Here is a 20,776-nt window from a genome sequence, read left to right as displayed (position 1 = left end):
CATAAACAAGTAGTAGTGCCTTGTTGTCGATATCTGTAGATTCGTCAACCTGGAGTGCATACCACAGTGATGTATTAATCCTCTCCAACAATTGTGCCTCAGTGTCTTTGGCTATTTCCTCAATGTGCCTAGTCACAGTGCTAGCTGACAAAGGCACATGTGCTATCTTTTCCACGGCAGCCTGTCAGGGAACTGACATCGGAGCTAGAGGTGGAGGGGAGGCTCTCTAATGATGCTGGAGAAGGGCCCAGCAGGGAGAGAGGCAGCTCAGCAGATGGGGAAGCAATTCAGTGCAACACCAGGAATAAGGAGGGGCAGATGGGGGAATCGGAGAGAGGGCTCCCAGACTCTTCACCGGACACCAGCAGGGAGAGCACTGGTCCTCCACTACCCACGCCCTCCCTGCGCAGAAGACTTCCGCGCAGAGAAAGTAGGAGGAGACTGGGTGTCAAACAACTTTTATGTTGGAAAAGGTTTAAGAAACGCCACGAATTGAAGGGCTGTCCAGACAGAAAGGTTTAACAAGGCAACATAGCCAGGAGAGGCGGCAACTTACGCACGAGCAACCCCATACCATTATACAGCCTCTCCTAGAAGTTCATGGCAAATGTCTTTAGTGGAGGGCAAGATCAATTCTTCACCAATAGTAAATGGCTTTTTAGCCTTAGCAATGCGGTTAGCCACCAAATATGATGCTCTCAGTGCATTCTCCTTTATTGATGTGGTGGCCCTCATAAATATCTTCTGTGCTTCGTGCTCCCATTTTTTTCTTTCAAAATACTCCAGGGGCTTGTCTTTTATGCCAGGGTGCTTGGCGGTCAAGTGGCGAAGCAGTTTTGAAGGTTTCATTGCCTCATTAGAGAGCTTCTCGCCGCAAACTATGCAGAGCAGTTTTGATGCGTGGGAATCACCTGTCCCGATAAATCCATATTTCAAATAGGACTCATGGTACTGTCTGTTAAAAGTTGCATGTTTCTTTGATGTTGAAGGCTCTTCTTCTGTCTGTTCACTGGGCCTTTTCTTCTTCCCAAGGAAACTTTCTAACGATGTCTGTTTCATACTCATTTTTGCTAATTTGTGGGTTAAAGCAGACACAATAACACGTCAGTACACATGAGTACCGGTGATCAGATAGAAGAGCTAGAAGAGTGATACCTTCTCTTTCTCTTCACTCCACTGCTGCTTGCAACCGCTCAGCTCCAGATGTCACCTAAATCTGAATGTAAATCAAAAAACTATCAACGCAAAAATGTGATCAGTGTTTTAAATATATGACCAGTGTATCAAAATAACTGTGAAATACATATATAAATCACAAAAGATGACTGTGCCCCCTTTCAACACAGAGATGCCAGCATGCCCCTTTCAATACAGAGATGCCAGCGTTCCCCTTTCAATACAGAGATGCCAGCGTGCCCCTTTCAATACAGAGATGCCCCAGCATTCCCCCTTTCAATACAGAGATCATCGCGCCATAGTGCTGAGTCTCCTCAACTTATGCCTGAACTCGCACAAACACATTTGACCCAGGAGTTGTTGACCTAAATAAGTGCAATAGGCCTGGGTGAATGAGAGGGCATTCTAATAAAACCATTGCTGCTCCTCTTTCCGTTTGATAGTTCTGAGTCCCCCCCTCCGTGCACTTACCTCACGGCAGCTTCTCTTCAGTCCCCGCGTCTCCGACCTCGAGTCCTCAATCCTCCGTGGCGCCTCCTCCTCGGCCAATGGCGTGAGGTTTGCCTTTCGGCCAATCAGGAAGTGGGAGGACCCGCTCCCTGATTGGCCAGGAGGAGCATCAGTGTAACAATAGCGAATTTTCATTTGCTATTGTCACACAATGGGCGGGCTTGAGAGGGCGCAATGCTCTGCGCCTCGGCCGCCCGCCACAGTGAAATGATTTGAAGTTCCTCGGGCGGCCCGGTGCCGATTGATCCACGGACTGGCACCGGTCCGCGGCCCGGGGGTTGGGGAACACTGCCCTATACTACTTTCAGCCACTGTTGAATGATGGGCTGATGAAGGATTTTTAGGAATATATAATCAGTACACATTATTAAAGTGGTACCTTGGTTCTCAAATTTAATCCATTCCGGAAGTCCGTTCAAAAACCAAAGCATACCAAACCAAGGCGTGCTTTCCCATAGAAAGTAATGCATAATGGATTAATCCGTTCCAGACTTTTAAAAACAACCCATAAAACAGCAATTTAACATGAATTTTACTATCTAACGAGACCATTGATCCATAAAATGAAAGCAATAAACAATGTACTGTACTTTGCAGCTTTGATCCATTTCTGCAGTCACACAGTCAATCAATCAATAGCTGAACTGGGTTCCACACAGTCACAAAAATGAAAAAAAAAAAAAGCCCCCCAAACAAAAATGCAAAATAAATAGCAAAAACAGACAGATCTCAGCGTAGCTCTCAGAATGGAAGTGTGGCACTCAATTCTGAAGTGTAACACTCAAAACGGAGCATGTTCGGCTTCCAAAAAGGTTACTGCTGGGTTTGCAGCATTCAGGTTTCAAGTTGTTCGACTACGAAGCCATTCGAGAACCAAGGTACCACTGTATTACTATTAGTATTAGTAGGGTTTTTTTATCACCTTTCTGCCCACAAGAGCCCCCATGGCAACATCTTACTACAGTCCAAAGATCATTGACCTGATTTTAACTTATTTCCAAATAAGCATGCTTAAAATTGCACCACAAAGGTAGTATTCACATGTGGCATTTAAATCATTTTATTTTTTCCTGCATCTGCCTAGAAATGTCCGTTTTATTTAAAAGCAAGTTTTCTTCTTCTTTGTATCCTGCTTCCGCAATATTCACCATCATATGCACTGATGGTGGGAATGGGGCTCAGTGGTCCTTTTAGTATAACATGTGAAAAAAGGGGCTGCATACACTATTCATAGCCATACTTCTTGCAGCGTTTATCTTCCCGGAAATGGAACAATTTTCATTTTCTAAACCCCAGAAAATTAAAACAATTTGTTTACTCGATATCATTTCACTTTTTACTTCCTTTGTCTTCAGTGTGAGATGGGAAAGTTAGCTTCTGATCACTTGCTGTGAAAACTCTTATGCGACAAATTTTCTCAGACAATGTTTAATTCTGACATCTTGGCCAGATTCCAGTCTGGATAATTGCCCTCTGTTTTTTGATTCTCTAAATTGTCCCTAAAGTTTTGGACGGATATATTATTCTTGTATGCATCTGTCCTGAACTGAAATGTCCCCCACATTGCATTCTTAAACGGTTGCTACTCTCCATCCCAGAGGTGGTTTTGCTTCAGCGATGGGTGAAGTTAATACTGTCTGCCTGTCTCTGAAATAAATCAATAAATTCTGCAATGTGCATTGTGCTCCTTTGGGCTGAATAGGTTCTTTAAAAAAATATAATATCCTGTTCTTAAAATGTAAAAACGGAAGGAAAGAGGACCATGGGGCCACTTCCAAGGGAAAGCTGTAATACAAGCACACAAGTGTAGTAGCACTACATTTCCCTGGGGGTGTATAGTTCAATGGACTTTCTTAAGGCTTCCCCCTTCTATAGACAGTGAAGTGGGGGAACTGGAAACCTTTCTTCCTAGCCTTTTTACTTTTCAGTGCCTCTGGATATTTTGAATCCCTTTTGCGTAATACTCCAGGGTGGCTGATCTTTGGAAATTGTGGACCCACTCCATTTAAATGCAGCACTCTTGAGATTCCTTATGCTCAATAGAGCTCTATCCCACTGGTTAGGAGGAACAGGAGGTCTGTGGCGTTCTCCCCAATCCACATCCAGCCTTCCCCTCTGATCAGTGCAAGTGCATGAGTAACTTGCACCAAACAGTGGGAGAGAGCTGAATGGGCCTATACAGTGGTACCTTGGGTTAAGTACTTAATTCATTCCGGAGGTCCATTCTTAACCTGAAACACCACTTTAGCTAATGGGGCCTCCTGCTGCTGCCTTGCCACCGGAGCACGATTTCTGATCTCATCCTGAAGCAAAGTTCTTAACCCGAGGTACTATTTCTGGGTGAGTGGAGTCTGTAACCTGAAGCATCTGTAACCTGAAGCGTATGTAACCCGAGGTACCACTGTACAAGGCACAAACATAATATGTGCAGGATCATGCACATTGTTAATTTTTCTGTGTCATTAGATCTGGAAGCAATTCTGGAGCTCCGTTATTAGTTAGTATAACTGTACATAAGTAAATTAGTTGGTCCTTTCCCATGGCCGGTCACCCCTGCAGTGTTTTAAATGGTGGACATAATTTTGCACCTTTCTTCATAAGATTTGAGAGGAGCTACAGTTTACTTTTTTATTAGCTGTGAGTTGTAAAGAAGCTGAAGAAAAAAACATGTTCATATACCTTAGATGACAAAGATTTCTTTCAGTAGTAAGGCAAAGAATTCTTTTCACTAGACGTTTATGCTCGATTGCCAAGTGGTTTCCTACACACTTGAAACCCTGTGTGCCTTTTCTGACTTTAAAAGCATCCTTGGACTAATGTACAATTACTGTAATATCTAGTTTGGCTCAAAGACACTTGGTTTCTTGTTTCCAGATTCGGTACCACAGAAATCATAACATGTAAATAATTGATCGGATCAGCTTTCATTCCCCCCCTGGCCTAATAACTCGGTTTCCAATAAAATGTGGACCACTATGAATAAACTATGCATGCATGTTATATTTTTGATTTGGACCATGTCATTTAAGATGTGGTTAGAAGGTTGCAGATTCTTTTAAATCATTTCCTGCTACAGGGATTCAGTTTGCAAAGTGGGGATTTTTTACGGGGTTGGATCAAGAGAGAAGCCTGCCAAAGGGCTAGTAGAAGCTGGATTCCTTCCCTGACTTCCCTGGCAGCCAGTCTAGGGTTGGGGGACATTCCTCAATACAGTGGGCTTGGGGCTGCAGGGGGGAAGGGGAAAATACCCCCAAATTGGGCAGATAATTTTTCCTAGTGGGGCTCCTGCTCATTGAAGGTGTCTCTGTCTGATTTTTTGAAACCCCCACTTTCACCTCAGCCCCCTGCATCACAGTGACCTTCTAACCATCAGTGAAAGGGTTTTGGCTGATGGGTGAAAAGGTTCCTAAAGGGAAGAGTGGACTTCCACTAGTTCCATCCTTTGGGCTTTTCTCTGGATCCAGCCCATGGTTTCTCTGTTAATACTCGCCATATTGCCTGTCATATTTAGAGATAAACATCCAATATATTCTTATTACATTAATGTGCATTTTTATAGGCTTTGAATTCCAGCCTTCCATAATTTTATTAAGCTCTTCTAAGGTGTTATCCCCATTGTGTATTATAAGCAGGTAGTTTTAAATAGTATTTTCTGAGAACTGATTTGAAGAATGAAATCAACCCAAGTCCTCTTCTTGTGCTTCTGGGTGACACAAAACAGACAATCCAGCCACCTGCTTTGCTATTTTACAAATCTTCGGACATCTTTTAGTTCCAGGCTTTTGAGCTATCGTTCACACAACATTTGCAGAGTTTAGCAACAACTACCTGATGGTGAGAGGTAGCAATCAACAAAAAAAATGGTACATGCCTCACATTTTGTATCTTTGGGGTTGGAAATATATAGACCAGGGTTTCCCAAACTTGGGTCTTGAGCTGTTTTTGGACTATAATTCCCATCATTCCTGACCACTGATCCTTCCCACTAGGGATGATGGGAGTTGTAGTCCAAAAACAGCTTGAGACCCAAGTTTGGGAAACCCTGATCCAGACTGCAAATCTGCCATTGGGCAGATATAACGATGTTGGTGGAAGTTTCTGTTCACCCCTTGCTTTATGTTGCCTCCTCTAAAGATTTTGACAAGTTAAGTGAAGAAATGAAAGATGGTCTTGGGCACCTTGCAAGGACTCTGCAGTTGTATCTGAAAGTGGAGATCCAAGAAGCTTCTCAGCTGCCACCTGCTCTAGATATTCTTCAGACCTTTGCAAAAGTAAGTGTTAAAACTAGATTCCTGGCAGTTCTATCGTTTCCCATGTCCTTAATTTTTGTGTTTCATGCAAAACCATAATATATTGCCATATGCCAGCGTGAACAGTAAATGTTATGTTTCACTTTGGTAATTAAACAAATTCTGTGCCTGGGAGCAGTATCATTTACTTTATGCCTGGGAGCAGTATCACTATATATATATATATATATATATATATATATATATATAATTGAATTCTTTGTTTTTAATTTAAGCAGCAAAGAATGGGCATATTGAAAATGAGAACGATGATAGCATAAAATGCTGATATTGAAAAATGACTTGGAACGATTAGAGACAAATTCTATCCACCAAAAGGTGTTGCTTTCTGGAAAAATGATCTTACGGTTTATGCTTTGCATTTTTCTTTTGAAACCTGTATATTTCTGCCGAATAAAATCTGTTTGGCACATACATTTATATTTTGTGTTTTTTCTCATGTTGATATATGATGATATGTTCCACAATATATCGGTGAATTCCAGAATTAGCTACGTCTGGCCATTTCCCCCCTTGTTAAACCATCTGACACTTATATTTATTATAGGCAAACACTACTATCCTTGCAGTTGCCCACTTTTGGCCTTAATTGAAGAGATGGCTTCCTAGGGCCGACTGCGCTGCAGAAGTTTTCTGGTGTGGTTAGCCTCTGAAAGCATTATTGATTAGCCTTTTTGAATAGCCCTTCTTTGGTGGGAAATTTCCCGAGATCTGGCCCATGGGGAATTTCCCACAGCTGTTGTGGGAAAGTGCATGTGGAAGGGCATGTGGCCAGGCTGTGGAAACTGAAGCAGGAGCATGAGGGTCCACAACCGTAGCCCCCCTGGGGAGCGATGAGCAGCTATTTCAGAGTATCTATTTATATCTGGTTACTGGATATAATCAAATCAAAATTGACAGTATGCTCTAAAATGGGCAATTGGTTAATCTTTTAAAGAGTTTTTTAAAGAGTAACTTTTACTAACAAATTCTCAAACTTCTGCTAATTTTATAATTCTCATTACTGATAAGTTGAAATAAATAGGAACACTGCCATCTAATTTATTAGATTTCTTTCAGTGTTTTAAGAAAATTCTAACTATTTCAGTGATGGCTCAGAGTTTAGTAACACTGCTATTACATATTCCTGGCTTCTTGTTTTCTCAGTCTATAAATTGCAGTCTTTATTTGAGAGTGCAAAGTAGATACGTATTATTTAATCCTGAAATATTAATGTCCTGGGATTTAGTAGTTACATAATCATAATAAAACTGATGGAATGTGGTGTGAGTCATATTTCATCCACAAAAGTTGTGGGAGGAATTCAACATTCAGCTATTTTCCATGTACCGTCAGTGCAAGCATTTCAGCTTGTCAGATGAAACAGTCTCTTCCCCCCCACCATCATTATAGCAGGAGATATATATGTGGAAGAAGGGCCTATGTATTTCAGGGGCATTGTTTTGTGGGGTGCAGTGTATGGGCGAAACATTATGCCCAAGTATATCACTTTATTATTTCCCATTGGAATGAATGAGAAAATGTAAAGAGGTGTGTTCCTTTAGAGTTTGGCTTAAACTGCTCCTAGTGACAAATGGTCAGTTTTCCCCTCCAACCCCACTCCAAATATTTCCTCCCTTACTGTTTACCGTATACTTTAGAACTCAGTGGGATCCACTGAGAACTGTGCTAACTATTTGCATAGCCCCACCCTCAATTCAATTTCTGGGTGTAAAAGAAAGAGGGAAACAGCTTTTATATATACAGTGGTACCTTGGTTCTTGAACTTAATCAATTCTGAGAGTCTGTTCGACTCCCGAAACCATTCGAAAACCAAGGCACGGCTTCTGATTGATTGCAGGAGCTTCCTGCACTGAAGTGGAAGCTGCATTGGGCGTTCGGCTTCCGAAAAATGTTTGCAAACTGGAACACTTACTTCCGGGTTTGCAGCGTTCGGGAGCTGATTTGTTTTGCAACTGAGCCGTTTGGGAATCAAGGTTTGACTCTAATTTGATGTGTCTAGGTTGTCACTTATTGAGCTGCATCTGTTGTGTTTTAACTATTTTCCAGGTTTTCTTCTTGCTATTTAAACACTGAGTTGATATAATTTTATTAGGCATAATATGATGATAAAAATGATTTGTGTGTTGCTATGGAAGTCAACCTTAATGAATTTCATTTTTCCGCTTTGCCGAAAAACTAAATGCAATGAAGATAGTCTTTTCAAAAGAAGTGTGCAATGTGTAGGACATCAAGCAGGTCTTACTATACTTCGCAAAATTACTTTTAATCGATTTTCTGCCATTTTTTTCCATTTATATGTCCAGTGTCCACTATTTGAATTTTTAATTTTGCTGTTTATATGTTGTAACTTATATGCTGTTCCTTTAAGGGGAATAGCTTGGGAGTGACCAGGGAGAGGCCTATGGAGACATCTTTTTCTGAGTATTATAAAAAGTGATGGCAGCTGGGTTTTCCTGCTCTTTTCTTCCTTTTATATTCAGCTTGTTAAAGCAGAATTTAGTTGGTTGTAAGCAAAGGAAAAGAAATCTTTGTTACAGAAGTCAATCTTACAGGAACCATCAGTCCTGTTAGGAGGACTTAGACTGTTGCAGTATCGTGTATTTACTATACTATGTTTAATATACTGACCTTCTGCTTTTTATATGAATGACATGGAGGTTTAAGGCTCATTATGTCACAGAGAGCAATTTATTAACTTTTGAATGAACAAAAACAAGGAAGACTATCTGTGAGAGAAGTGAAATCCCATGTAGCATTTAAAAGACATGTTGTGAGTTTTACGTGGCGCTAGATGGACTCATGGTTTTTTATGAAAGTAGTACTACCAGTATGTGATATCCTGTTGTAAGATTTTTTTTCTGACTTTGCAACACATTCTTTTCAAGTTCATTGGATGCTTGCTGTAAGCCTAGCCTCCATTTTTTCCTTTCTGATCAATCAGAAATTGTAGAAAGCTACAGTTGAAGGTCAGTCATAATCTGTTTGATGCTGTAACTTCAAGAATAAGAATGAAGTGACAAGAAGTCAGAAAAACAAGCAAACCTTCACTGAGGTGACTAATTCCTGACATTTTCTAGAAAGAGATTCTAATGAAACTAGCTTAAAAAAAGTAAAAATTGGCTCCTTAATTTGCCCCTGTGCTCAAGAGAGTTTTGATCAGATATGACCAGGGGCTAAAATCAGTTTTGGAAAATATATTTGAAACACATCTACAGAAGGTCAGTGAATGCATTTCAGTTTATGAATATCAAAGAGAAAGCAAAGGCACATTGTACACAAATGAATGTTGTGGAAGGGAAAATACAAGGAGCAGTGTATGCAGGTGAAATAAAACACAATGATTAAATGGAAAAGCAAAACAGAATACGAATATGCAATCTTTTCAAAATCATCTTTATTATTAATTAACATACACTACACACAATTGAACACAAAAAACCAAAACACAAGCACTAAGTTGCTTCTTGGGGCTTTCACCTTTACCATGCATGAGTTAATAGTACTTTCTTCTCTTTTCTTTGTGCCCTTGTTATCCACAGCCTAAATTATTACAAGTCTAGCTCAGTTTTATTGTTAAAACAACAAGGTCATCACAGAGCTCAGAAATAAACTGATTTCAGGCCACAGTAATAAAGCCTTATTAAGAATAGGTGGTCAGCACAACAATTTTTGGTTGCACACGGGAATTCCCCTCCCTGACCACTGCGCATAGTCCCCCTCCCCCCAAAAAATCTTCTCTGGTGGGTTGAGGGGAAGTTCTGATACATAGCCAGAAGTTAGTGATAGGGCTGTATCATCAGTGATTCAGTTCACATTTAAAGGCAAACTTCACTAAGAAAGAATACGTGAACTGAAATACAGCTGTCATAATTCACTCTTCTCAGAAAAATTGCAGTGCAGTTCTCCAGCTGAGTAATGTGTACTAAAATGCACAAATTTGGGTAAAGTGTACATAAAAATGCATTTATTAGTGAAAATAACATAAAATAATGCGTTGCACTAAGGGAAATGTCTGTATTAGGCACATTTGCATACAAACATGTATAGTCACACAAATGCTGATGAATTTTCATGATGACTTTTTAAAATTGCAAATTGATTTGAAAATATTAAGATTTTGAATTAGAAACCGAAATTGACAGATTTGCCCATCCCTGATGATCAGTCTCCAGTAATTGTACTAAAAGATGGATGTAATTCAAGAACCAAATCATTCATGTGCAAATGAAATAAAAAGGGGTTAAGAAACTGACTAGTCTCACACCTTTAGTTGTAGGAATTATTTCAGATGGCCTTAAAGTAAATCAATGTCAATTGATACTTGTGCTCCACAACCAATTTATCATGATTGATCCTATTGAAGGCTGCTGTAAGGTAGACAAATGCCACAAAGTAGTCTTTTAGCATATTTGCTAAGCCAGTAATTAAGAACAAAGCATTGATCTATTTTCCCACAAGATGATACCCCTTCTTCTAATCATGTACCTAATTTTGACCCGATATCTTACAGGCTTTTTGGGTGATAATGACTAGGATCCAATTTGTTCTTATATATCATTAAGATAATGCTCACCCTCCAGTCTGTGGGCTTTGTACCATATTATTTATATAGGCAAGAATGCATGTTTGCTGTAGAGTTTCAACATGACAGTAAGTTGTGCTTAAACCAGGTATGTACAGTCCAATTCTTTAAACATGATATTACATGAGCTCACCTACATGGAGCTATGTGAGTGTTAGTGGTATGGATGCAACCCCATAGAAATCACTGTGTTCCAACATGTGATATTTTACCATCTGAAATGTTCTATGTGAGTGGAGTCTGCCAAGTGGAGTGGATGTGTCCCAAGTCAGTGCTTAAACCGTTGTGTCTGTGAATGTGTGTATCTGGATTGTGATGCGGATGTTAGTTTTCCACTATTTCCCAAAGTTATAAGATGTCGCCGAAGGTTTGATTGGAATTGGCCAATTGATAGCAGACATTCTGTATGATTTCTAGACATTTTTAAAAATATAAGCCTATGAGCCGCTGCATTCATAGTTTACGATTTTAGATATTGGACTATGGAATCAGTAGCTGAAGTAAGTCAGCTGGGATGTGGGAGCTCTTAGGGAGTAATCTTAGGCACATGAAGCTGGCGTAAATCAAGCTGGTGTAAGTTGGTGTAAGTAAGTCCTATTCATCAGAGGACTGCTGCTGCTCTGCTTAGTGTGGCAGAGGGAAAACACGCCTTTAAAATTGTGCTGTATGCCATGGACTGCAAGAAGATCAAACCTATCTATTCTTAAGGAAATCAGCCCCGAGTGTTCACTAGAAGGACAGATCCTGAAGCTGAGACTCCAATACTTTGGCCACCTCATGAGAAGAGAAGACTCCCTGGAAAAGACCCTGATGTTGGGAAAGATTGAGGGCACAAGGAGAAGGGGAAGACAGAGGATGAGATGGTTGGACAGTGTTCTCAAAGCTACCAGCATGAGTTTAACCAACTGCGGGAGGCAGTGGAAGACAGGAGTGCCTGGCGTGCTCTGGTCCATGGGGTCACGAAGAGTTGGACACGACTAAACGACTAAACAACAACAACAACATGCCAGGTTGCCAGGTCACATAACCAAGCTGCACAGGCTCAATTTGTTTATGGATCCACAGGGTACCCCTTCCTCCCCAATCCAAATAGGTTGGTGGCTGTTATTAGTTATGGGTTTTGGAGAGAAGACCAGCTGGCCAAGATTCACTTGAGATATATTAAAACTTCACATCAGAATGTTTTAGGGAGTTACAAGCATGTGGGGTCGTCCGTAGCAGTCTCTAGTTCATGACATACATCTATAGATAGTTAGAATGTCCTGGTAGGAGTCAACTGTCCATCAAGAAGTATTTGTCAAGCTCTCCTTGAAGCAAGAACTGACAGACATCTAGGCTATTGCTTTCAGTATTGTTACCGGTGATGCATAGAAACCTGTGGTAGCAACCATGCATTATGCAAATAGTAGCTTAGATATTCCTGTGTCAGTATAAGCCAGGCAAAAAGAGATCGCAATCAGTTCCCTTCTGTCTTATTTAGCTCCTGTAATGTCCACAATATTCTGAAAGGCTTTTATCTTTATTTAAAACGTCAACTTGTAATAATTAATAAAAGATGCAATCAAATTTCCATTTAGCAACAGTTTAAAATGACTTAATTATCTTAAGACCGCTCTCTTTTCATTACCATTCCGAGCACACAGAGTTCTGTTGTTGTTTTTTTAATTTGCAGACTTACAGAGATGAGCTATAAAGAGTTAGCTAAAACTTGTTTAACCAGGCTTAGGAAAACAGATGGAAGTTTGCATGGAATTAGTACTCAGTTCTGGGCTCAAGGTCCCTTCCCATTTATCAATTTGCTGTGCCAACAAAAAAGAGCTTCATTTTTTTCATTTGTTGTGCATTGCATCTCTCACAGCTACCTACCCGTCTGTTTCATGGATATCAGTATGCAATATTTGAACATTGCAGTTATTCCCTTGATAATACAATTATATATTTTGCGGTTTTCACAAGAGTTACAACCCTGTATTGGTTGATGATTGTATGAGATATTGCCATTGCAGGATTTGCTTTCTTCAGTCTCTGGGTTGTAAAGCATGCTCAGAGTATATGCCTATTGAAATCAACGGACTTAAGTTATTGAAGTCCATTATTTTTGCGGGTCTACACTTGGTATGACTTACAGAGCAATCCCCCCATTATGCCAGGCTGTTGCAGGGGGTTGTACTGAGCAAAGGTGTTCCTCTGCACAGCTCTACAAGTATCTACAGGAATAGCCAACTGCACAAATATAAGGTGGGCGGACACTTGGCTTGCCAGTACTGCATGTGAAAAGAATCTAGGGGTCTTAGTAGACCACAAGCTTAACATGAGTCAACAGTGTGATGCAGCAGAACTAAATTGTTGTTGTTGTTTGGTTTAATAATAAGGATAATAATAATAATAATAATAATAATAATAATAATAATAAAGCTAATGCTAGGCTGCATCAGCAGAGGTATACTGTCCCCATCCAATAAAGTAATAATACCACACTATTCTGCCTTGGTCAGACCACACCTGGAGTACTATGTCCAAGTCTGAGTGCCACAATACAATTGGACATAATTGGGAATTACGATGGTGGATTGAACCTGCATTGATTTTAACCAAGATGTAAGATATCTGAACCAGAATTTGCATGTTGGTTCCTGAAACCAAGGAGCAGGATTTTGTCCATGTTTGGATACAACTGGATGCCATTTTGAATCAACACTGAACCTTTCAAAACCATTGATTTCAAAAGTGCACCTTTTTCTGTTTATTAGAATGACTGAGCAAAGCCAGACTTTTACCACTAATGGTATGATTAAACAGAAGCAATAGTAGGCCCTGCTCATGGATAAACTCTCAGACTATTATACCACCTGTGTAGGAATAACATTGTCACCTCGAAATTACTACATACTTTGGGCAGTGATCCAAAGGCTGAGAATAACCACACAGGTGTGTTAGTCAGGAGGCTGCCTCAGAGATCCTACAGGCTCCAAGCTGAGCTGAGGCTCAGTCTGAAGGAGGCTGCTTTGCAGGCCACTTGGAGAAACACATGAAGTGTAAAATTCTGCCATACACCCAAATTCTCTAGATCCTCCCCAAACACCCAAATCTCTCAGTTATCATGGACACTCCCAGCAAAAATCAATAGGTAGCATATATGAAACCTAGTTGGTACAGGGCACAAAGTACTTCTGAGCTACATTTATCACTAAACATATTGTTGGCATTTTTTTTTTAATGTAACATATAAATGGAAGAAATGCCTTGTACAATTTTAGGCTCTCATTTCTGGGAGAAAAATGATGATGACCTATGTCCTCTTTTGTCATCAAGTTTGAGAAATATACAAAACTCCTACTTAAGTCCATACTTGCTCATTGTATGCTGGGCTATATTTTGCTTTGTTTCATCTTTTGAAAACCAGATTTATATTAAGCCTTGTGAAGTTCTGTTGGAAACAAACGGAGACAGCAATCCTGGAAAACGTTCTCTCTAGTGAATTGTGACAGCTGTGTCTTTTTTCAGCTTAAATCCCTTGTTCTATCCGTCTCTCCTTTATCTCCTAGCTTTTTGTCATTTTTTAACTTAACCTAAAATCCAGGGATTTAAATATCAGAATTCTGAATATAGCTGAATTTTGGCCCAAGTTCAGAATGAGCTTGAGCAGTTGTTGCCACTTTCTCAGTTTCATTTTCATGGTTAATGTGAGCAATGCTTTATTATTATTATTGTATTTTTAAGAAAACGAGTTTATATTCAGAAACTGGAATTGAGTTCGGGAGAAATATCTCTGCTGTAATACTGTCTAGCTTTTCTGTAGCAGATTTGTGTCCATGTCAGTGATAAATATGGATTGTGCTTAGTGAGGTAGAGCTATGTGGGTTTCCTGTGTATATAGCAGCTATGCTATCACAGTCCGGAGCAGCTTTTGCTAATTATTCCTGATATAATTTCAAACCTATCTGACTGTGAAATTGTAACTGCAAAAATAAACTTCCGAGTCAGTTGCAGAAGCTCAATAAACTAGTTCAGCTGTTTCCCAATCTATCTGGTTGGCATGTGTTGATGAGTGGAAATAAAGTTCTCTGGTATGAATGCTAGCGCCAGTCCTCATGTGCTGTGAGTGATTCATGTTTAGATCTCCTGAATTTTTTATTGCAAAGCAGTGGAGCCCCCGTACCAGGTACTTACATCCTGAAATGCTCAGAAAATGCAATTTTAGAGTTATTACTTCATTAAAAAAACCATCTTCTAATTGATTGATGAATTATTTTATTAAATCCACATATATTTGCATGTGAATAAAGCAATACCGTATTGGTTTGACTATAAGCCTCACTTTTTTTTCCAAATTCCAATCGTGAAAAGTGTAGCTTAAATTTGTGACCTTAAAAAAATTGGCTTTTATGATATTGCTGCTGAAACAGACATATGGTAAAATGGAACGGGTGTGAGTGTCTGAGGAATATTCAGGTATTGTCTTTTTTTCCTCCCCCCCCCCCTTGAATTTTAAAGGTGCGGCTTATATTCGGGTGCGGCTTATATTCGGGCCAATACGGTAGTTCTGAAGAATGCAGCATTATTTATTAGATTATTTAAAATGCTTCTTTACTGGCCTTCAGCTCTTCTAGGGAGGTTTCTGTTTGTGTTGCAGCAAGTACTACTTTAGGTAAAGGTAAAAGGTGCGGGTGGTTCAAAGCTGTGCGATGGGGTGAGCTCCTGTTGCTCTGTCCCAACTTCTGCCAACCTAGCAATTCGAAAGCACGCCAGTGCAAGTAGATAAATAGGTACTGCTGTGGTAGGAAGGTGAATGGCATTTTTGTGCACTCTAGCTTCCATCACGGTCCTCTGTTGCGCTAGAAGCGATTTAGTTCTGCTGGCCACATGACCTGGAAAGCTGTCTATGGACAAACACCAACTCCCTTGTCTGAAAAGCGAGATGAGCACCACACCCCATAGTCACCTTTGACTGGACTTAACTGTCCAGGGGTCCTTTATTTTTACCTTACTTCAAAGGAAATTTCCCCTTTGGTATGAGAGAAGGTACTTGCCCTCTGCAGATTGTAAGCACTGACATCATTGCAATTTATATTAAGAGCACATCTTGGTGGGTGCCTACAGTTTTTAAAATACTGGATATTCCCCACCCCTCCTTTAGATCTGGACCATGAATGCAGCATATTTTTCAATCTCCTTTTGTCAGAATTTATTTGGTTTAGGAAGCTTTCCCAGGCTATAATTACAGTACCTCTTAATTCCATCTTTTGATAAGCAAGAAGCAATCCATATATATCAGTGGCTATTCTCTTTTTTCCATTCTTTTGAAGATCAAGCTTCACCAGGAAAGAGTTCAAGAGAGAGGGCAACTGGTGGCTTAACGCAAGTAAGCAAATGGTTTTGATTAAATCCACACAATGATAAATGGTGGGATTTAGGATAATGGGGTACAGTTGGTCAATTAATTATTTCAAAGCAAGCTTAGTTTGGAAAAATTCATGAAAATATCTTGGGAAGGAATCCTCAAGGGTTGCACAGTTCATTTTGCCTTCATCTATCACAATTGCTATTGTCTTTTCCTTCATCAAACACATTTGTAGCAGTACATTTAAATTTACTGTTTCAGCTTGTCTGCTCTGAATCAATTTAATCCTAGTTTGGTGTCATGCAGTGCAGAAATTTTGAAATTTTGTTTTAATGAGACTCCCTACGTCAAATGGTTCAAGATCATCCACATGTAAATTGGGCATGCCTCTGATAATACCTGTGATAGTCAACAGTTTATGATGATAACAGCAGGTCGAGGGAGGGCACAGCACATAGATTTCAAGCAAAGCATACCTTTCCCACTCTTTACTGCCTAGCATTTATGTTGTGCCTTGGACTCCTTTTATAACAAAGAAACAAAGTAAATAAATAGATTAAACAGCCACATTAAAATACTCACAAATCACTTCCCTGCGGTGGAATTATGCTGTCTTCTTAAAGGCCAGTTAAAAACAAATGTTTTATTAACTCTTGAACAACTGGAGCAAACATATCTTGGGGCTGCCTTTGCATTATCTTAGAGGAGGCATCTGTACTGTGGTGTGATAGAGTTTGCTGGACTAAACACAGAACATCATTATATTATGGCTGCAGATACGATCCACTTACTGGCCAGGATGGTCAGTGGAAAATACAGCTAGCTACAATCATGGAGAAGCCCTCCTGCCTCTCCTGTGTATAGCCCAGTTAATACCACTAGATTTTCTCCATGAAATTTTGGAGCAATTTTGAATATCTGATCTAGCATTTTCAGAGGTACATAACTTAATCTCTAGTGTCAATGAACATTATGTTGTCTCTTGGCAATTTCCCCTTGCCTGTGACTTTTACAATCCTGCCAGAATCTTTATTGCTAAAAATGAAATAGTTAGGTCATCAGAAACTCTGTTAAGCAATGTGTTTTGCTTTGGTCTGAGATTTTGGGAAGAGAGTATATGCACCTGTGGGTGAGAGAAGAAGGGATAAATAAGTTAGTAAATTGTGCCAATATATGAGTTGGGCTTAAACCTGATCACCCTCTACTTTATCAGTGTGGTCTAGTGGTTACAAACTCTAACTGTAGTGGGGGGGGGGTGCAGGTTCAACTTCCTACTCACATGATGAAACTCACTGGGTAATGTTGGGCCAGTCACTGTTTCTCAGCCTAACCTACCTCACAGGGTTGTTGTAAGGATAAAATTAAGGGTGTGTGAGGGGAAGACAACCATATATGCCACTTTGAGCTCCTTGCAGGAAAGGCAGGATATAAATGTAATAAACAAAGTATTAAAAAACATGGTAGGAAACAGCTTCCAGGTAGAGATCATTGTTCCATAGGAAGATTTCTTGAAAGCTTACTAAAGTCATGTCTGTCTAGAATATTACAATTACAAGTGGCTGATTTCTAATAGGTAGTTGATTTGGCTGGTTTGTGGGATTGGGAAAACATAACATTTTTAATTAGAACGAGGACATCTTTGATATGAGGCACAAGCATCAATGCCATTATTCATGCATTATTGCTATGGGCAAGGTTTTTAACGTTTTAATTAGCATTGCCATTACTGTAGTGTTACTAATTAATTTTTCACCATAATCTTACATTGTAATAACCCCTGAATTGTCAGCGTTTTGCATAACAATGGAACTGCTAATGTAGGATGGGAGTGAAGGCTGAGAAGAAAGGGGAGATGAGCAGTGGCAGTGCCGGGTTTGACAGGACTCGGGGTAATGTGCCTCTTGGCTGCTCCCCTTGCCTTCACATGTCCTGGCCGCCCCTCTGCTGCCCTATGTTTTCTTTCTTCCCAGGTCCCTACTACCCTCTCCTCCTGTCACAACCTCCCTGGTTGCTCTAATCCGCTCTCCATATCAGTTTTCAACAACTGCAGCCCTTTTTTCATTTAGGTGGGCATGTTGTGCAATGACTTGTCTGCTGCTAAGGCACGTGCTCTACTTTGCCCCATCATCTGCCACTGCTGTCTCCTCTGCCGGTTGTTTGGGGACTGCAGGGCCCTGGACTTGGGTTATGAAGTCCAGTCCTAACAGAGACACTGGAAATAAGTGCTGTTTGGCTCTTTAATTGTCATAGAATACAGTTTGATATATTGAACTACACTGTTATTTCTGATCGATTGTGACCGTGAATGATTGGAACACAATCCAGTATCCATTTAATCTCTTATATTAGGAATGCATATTACTCCCAGTGGTCAGCTATCGGGACAATGCGTGAATGCAATCAATCAATCATTCAAAGCAGTAACGATGCAACATTTCAAACACACAAACAAAACATGTAGAATGACAAAGACTTGATGGTCGATTATTCTCTGTCCTAACATATCATTGTTAACCGGAGCTCTATATGTTGGCCATAAAATCCTAGGCAAGAAACACAATTCCTCTGACTTTATAGCAAAGAAATGAAATGTAGCCTGTTGACTGGAAAATTATGTCTGCAGCTGTGACCTCTGAGGCACAGCCTTGCTTTCTACCCCGAAGGCCAGGTATGGCTCACTGTCAACTTGCAGCCTAAAACCAACTTGGCCAGCTATTTCAATCTGCTCCTACAGTCTTTTCCTAAGCACAGCTGTGAGTGGCGCTTACAGGATCAGGAGTGGAGTGTCACACTCTTTTTCTTCTTTTTGCCTGGGTAACACTGCTTCTCAGACAAGTAGTTTGGGATGTGGCACTGCCAAGGACAAAAGGTAACTAATTACTGTTTTTGAGCAGGCAACATCCTTCCCTGCATGAAATGGCAAGGTTCCCGGGAAGATGTTGCAGAAATGTGTGGGGCATTTTTCCATTTCATGCTGCAAGGGTGGCTGCTGAAGTGGTGCACCATGCTGCTTTTTTGCCTGGGCCTCTCCCTCTGGGACATTCTCTCGTGAAGTCAGGAGGGCTTTCTTAATGGTCAGACCCTTTCCAGCCATAGTGGAACCTGATGACATTGTTGCTGGGGGACTGACTTGAGCCATAACAAAGAACCTTTGGTTCTATAGGGAAGTGCCACCAATATTTCACACTGGAGCATCTTCCCATGCAGTGAAATGTTCTCAGGCTCCAGATAGTCTTGCCTATTTTGAACTGAGATTTTTGCCAGAGAAACAGTGGTCTTCTTGGTGTGTTTGTCAGCTTCTATTCTTCATTTGGTTCCTTCGCCCTGACTCCCTTCTTTCAGCTATCTACGACGTAGCCTTGCCAGGAACTCCTACTCCTAAAACACCTATACTAGACTATTTTCCATGCACCTTTAGAGAAAATATTATGTATTTAATTCTTAGCAATTGAATTTCAGAGAAAGGTGTGCTTTGCAACATTCTCATATTTCTCAGAACTTTAGTCAGGGCAGCCTTTTAAACCAAAATTTCCATATCATCATCATACTTATGCGTGACTCTGCCCTGCTGTTCTTTAAAATGCTGAAAGACTTGACAATATGCACTGTATATCCCCCTTGCCTTTCATCTTTTCCCATGTCAGTGGATTCCCTCACCATTTCAACTTTTTTTATTGTGTACCTAGAGTAAGACGTGTTTGGAATTCAAGTGAGACGTAGCAGACACATCTAGTGCTCTCTAGAGAAATCTATCCTTGATTAAATTGTTTAAAATGACTGCCGTCGCGTGACCTGCTACCAAGGAGTCTCTGTACTGATAGATACTGTCAAGGAGATGACGCTCCATGAGGTACTAATGAAGAATCTGAGTCCAATTTTGGAATCTTGCCCTGATGTGAGATTACCTCTGATTCTTTTTTAAATGGTTTGTACATTTTTTTAAACAATTCCTTAGGATACCATTTTAAAAGCAAAAAGCAGAGCCATATAACCTGGGCCAGACCCATAGGTTGAGAGCCAGTGTGGTGTAGTGGTTAAGAGCGGTAGTCTTGTAATCTGGGGAACCGGGTTCGCTTCCCCGCTCCTCCACATGCAGCTGCTGGGTGACCTTGGGCCAGTCACACTTCTTTGAAGTCTCTCAGCCCCACTCACCTCACAGAGTGTTTGTTGTGGGGGAGGAAGGGAAAGGAGAATGTTAGCCGCTTTGAGACTCCTGAAGGGGAGTGAAAGGCGGGATATCAAATCCAAACTACTCTTCTTCTTCTTCTTCTTCTTCTTCTTCTTCTTCTTCTTCTTCTTTGTTAAGTCTGGACAGATGGGAGAACTAGCTCTGTGATGGCTGTGACTCTGGCAAAGCCCTCTATATGAGGAACATGCCACACCCGACCAATAGTCCCTCTGGCTTAGTACTATCTACACTGACACGTTTTCAGCCAAGGCTCTTTCCACCTTCTTTCCCTGGTAGCTGCATTCCAAGAAGGCATGGTTGAGGAGCTGAACAGGCAAGTAGTCTGTGTGCTATTTTTTTACATTAGAAAAGCTGAATCTGGTTTTCAGAAAGGGGACTCCCCCCCCCTTGGTTAAGCAGAACTCCGTAATAAATCAAATTCCTGCTTCTGACCCTTTGAAAGCCCTAAGCAGTTTGAGTTGACCGTCTCCAAGTGATTGACAGGGCAGCCAGCATAGTAGGTGGCTACATCAATACTGTTTGAGGTTGCCGAATTGCAACTGAGGCATTCATACCCTTATAAATCCCATTACAGTTGTGGTGGGGTGAGGGAATGAAGGCTGCACCCCTCTCACCTTGTGCCCTTGGTACCTATGGTTGCACCCCACCCCAATCTCTGAGTGGTG

The 20,776-nt window shown here is 40.7% G+C and overlaps 1 protein-coding gene across 7 annotated transcripts in view; it reads left to right on the top strand.

Annotated features, from left to right (window-relative positions):
- SMYD3 (SET and MYND domain containing 3) overlaps nt 1–20,776 on the top strand; it is a 362,731-nt gene that overhangs the window by 40,995 nt on the left and 300,960 nt on the right. For all 7 annotated transcript variants that reach the window (XR_013983608.1, XR_013983609.1, XR_013983610.1 and 4 more), the window contains one exon: nt 5,821–5,957. Coding sequence is in view for 4 of the 7 variants with exons in the window: in XM_080997768.1 (XP_080853894.1) it covers nt 5,821–5,957 (137 nt within the window). In the remaining 3 variants the exon portion in view is untranslated. The remainder of the gene's footprint in view (nt 1–5,820; nt 5,958–20,776) is intronic.

This window comes from Podarcis pityusensis (genome assembly GCF_964106645.2).
Source record: "Podarcis pityusensis genome assembly, chromosome: 3".
Lineage (NCBI taxonomy): Eukaryota > Metazoa > Chordata > Lepidosauria > Squamata > Lacertidae > Podarcis > Podarcis pityusensis.
The sequence above is the reverse complement of the archived record's forward strand: the minus strand, read 5'-3'. Positions and strand labels throughout refer to the sequence as shown.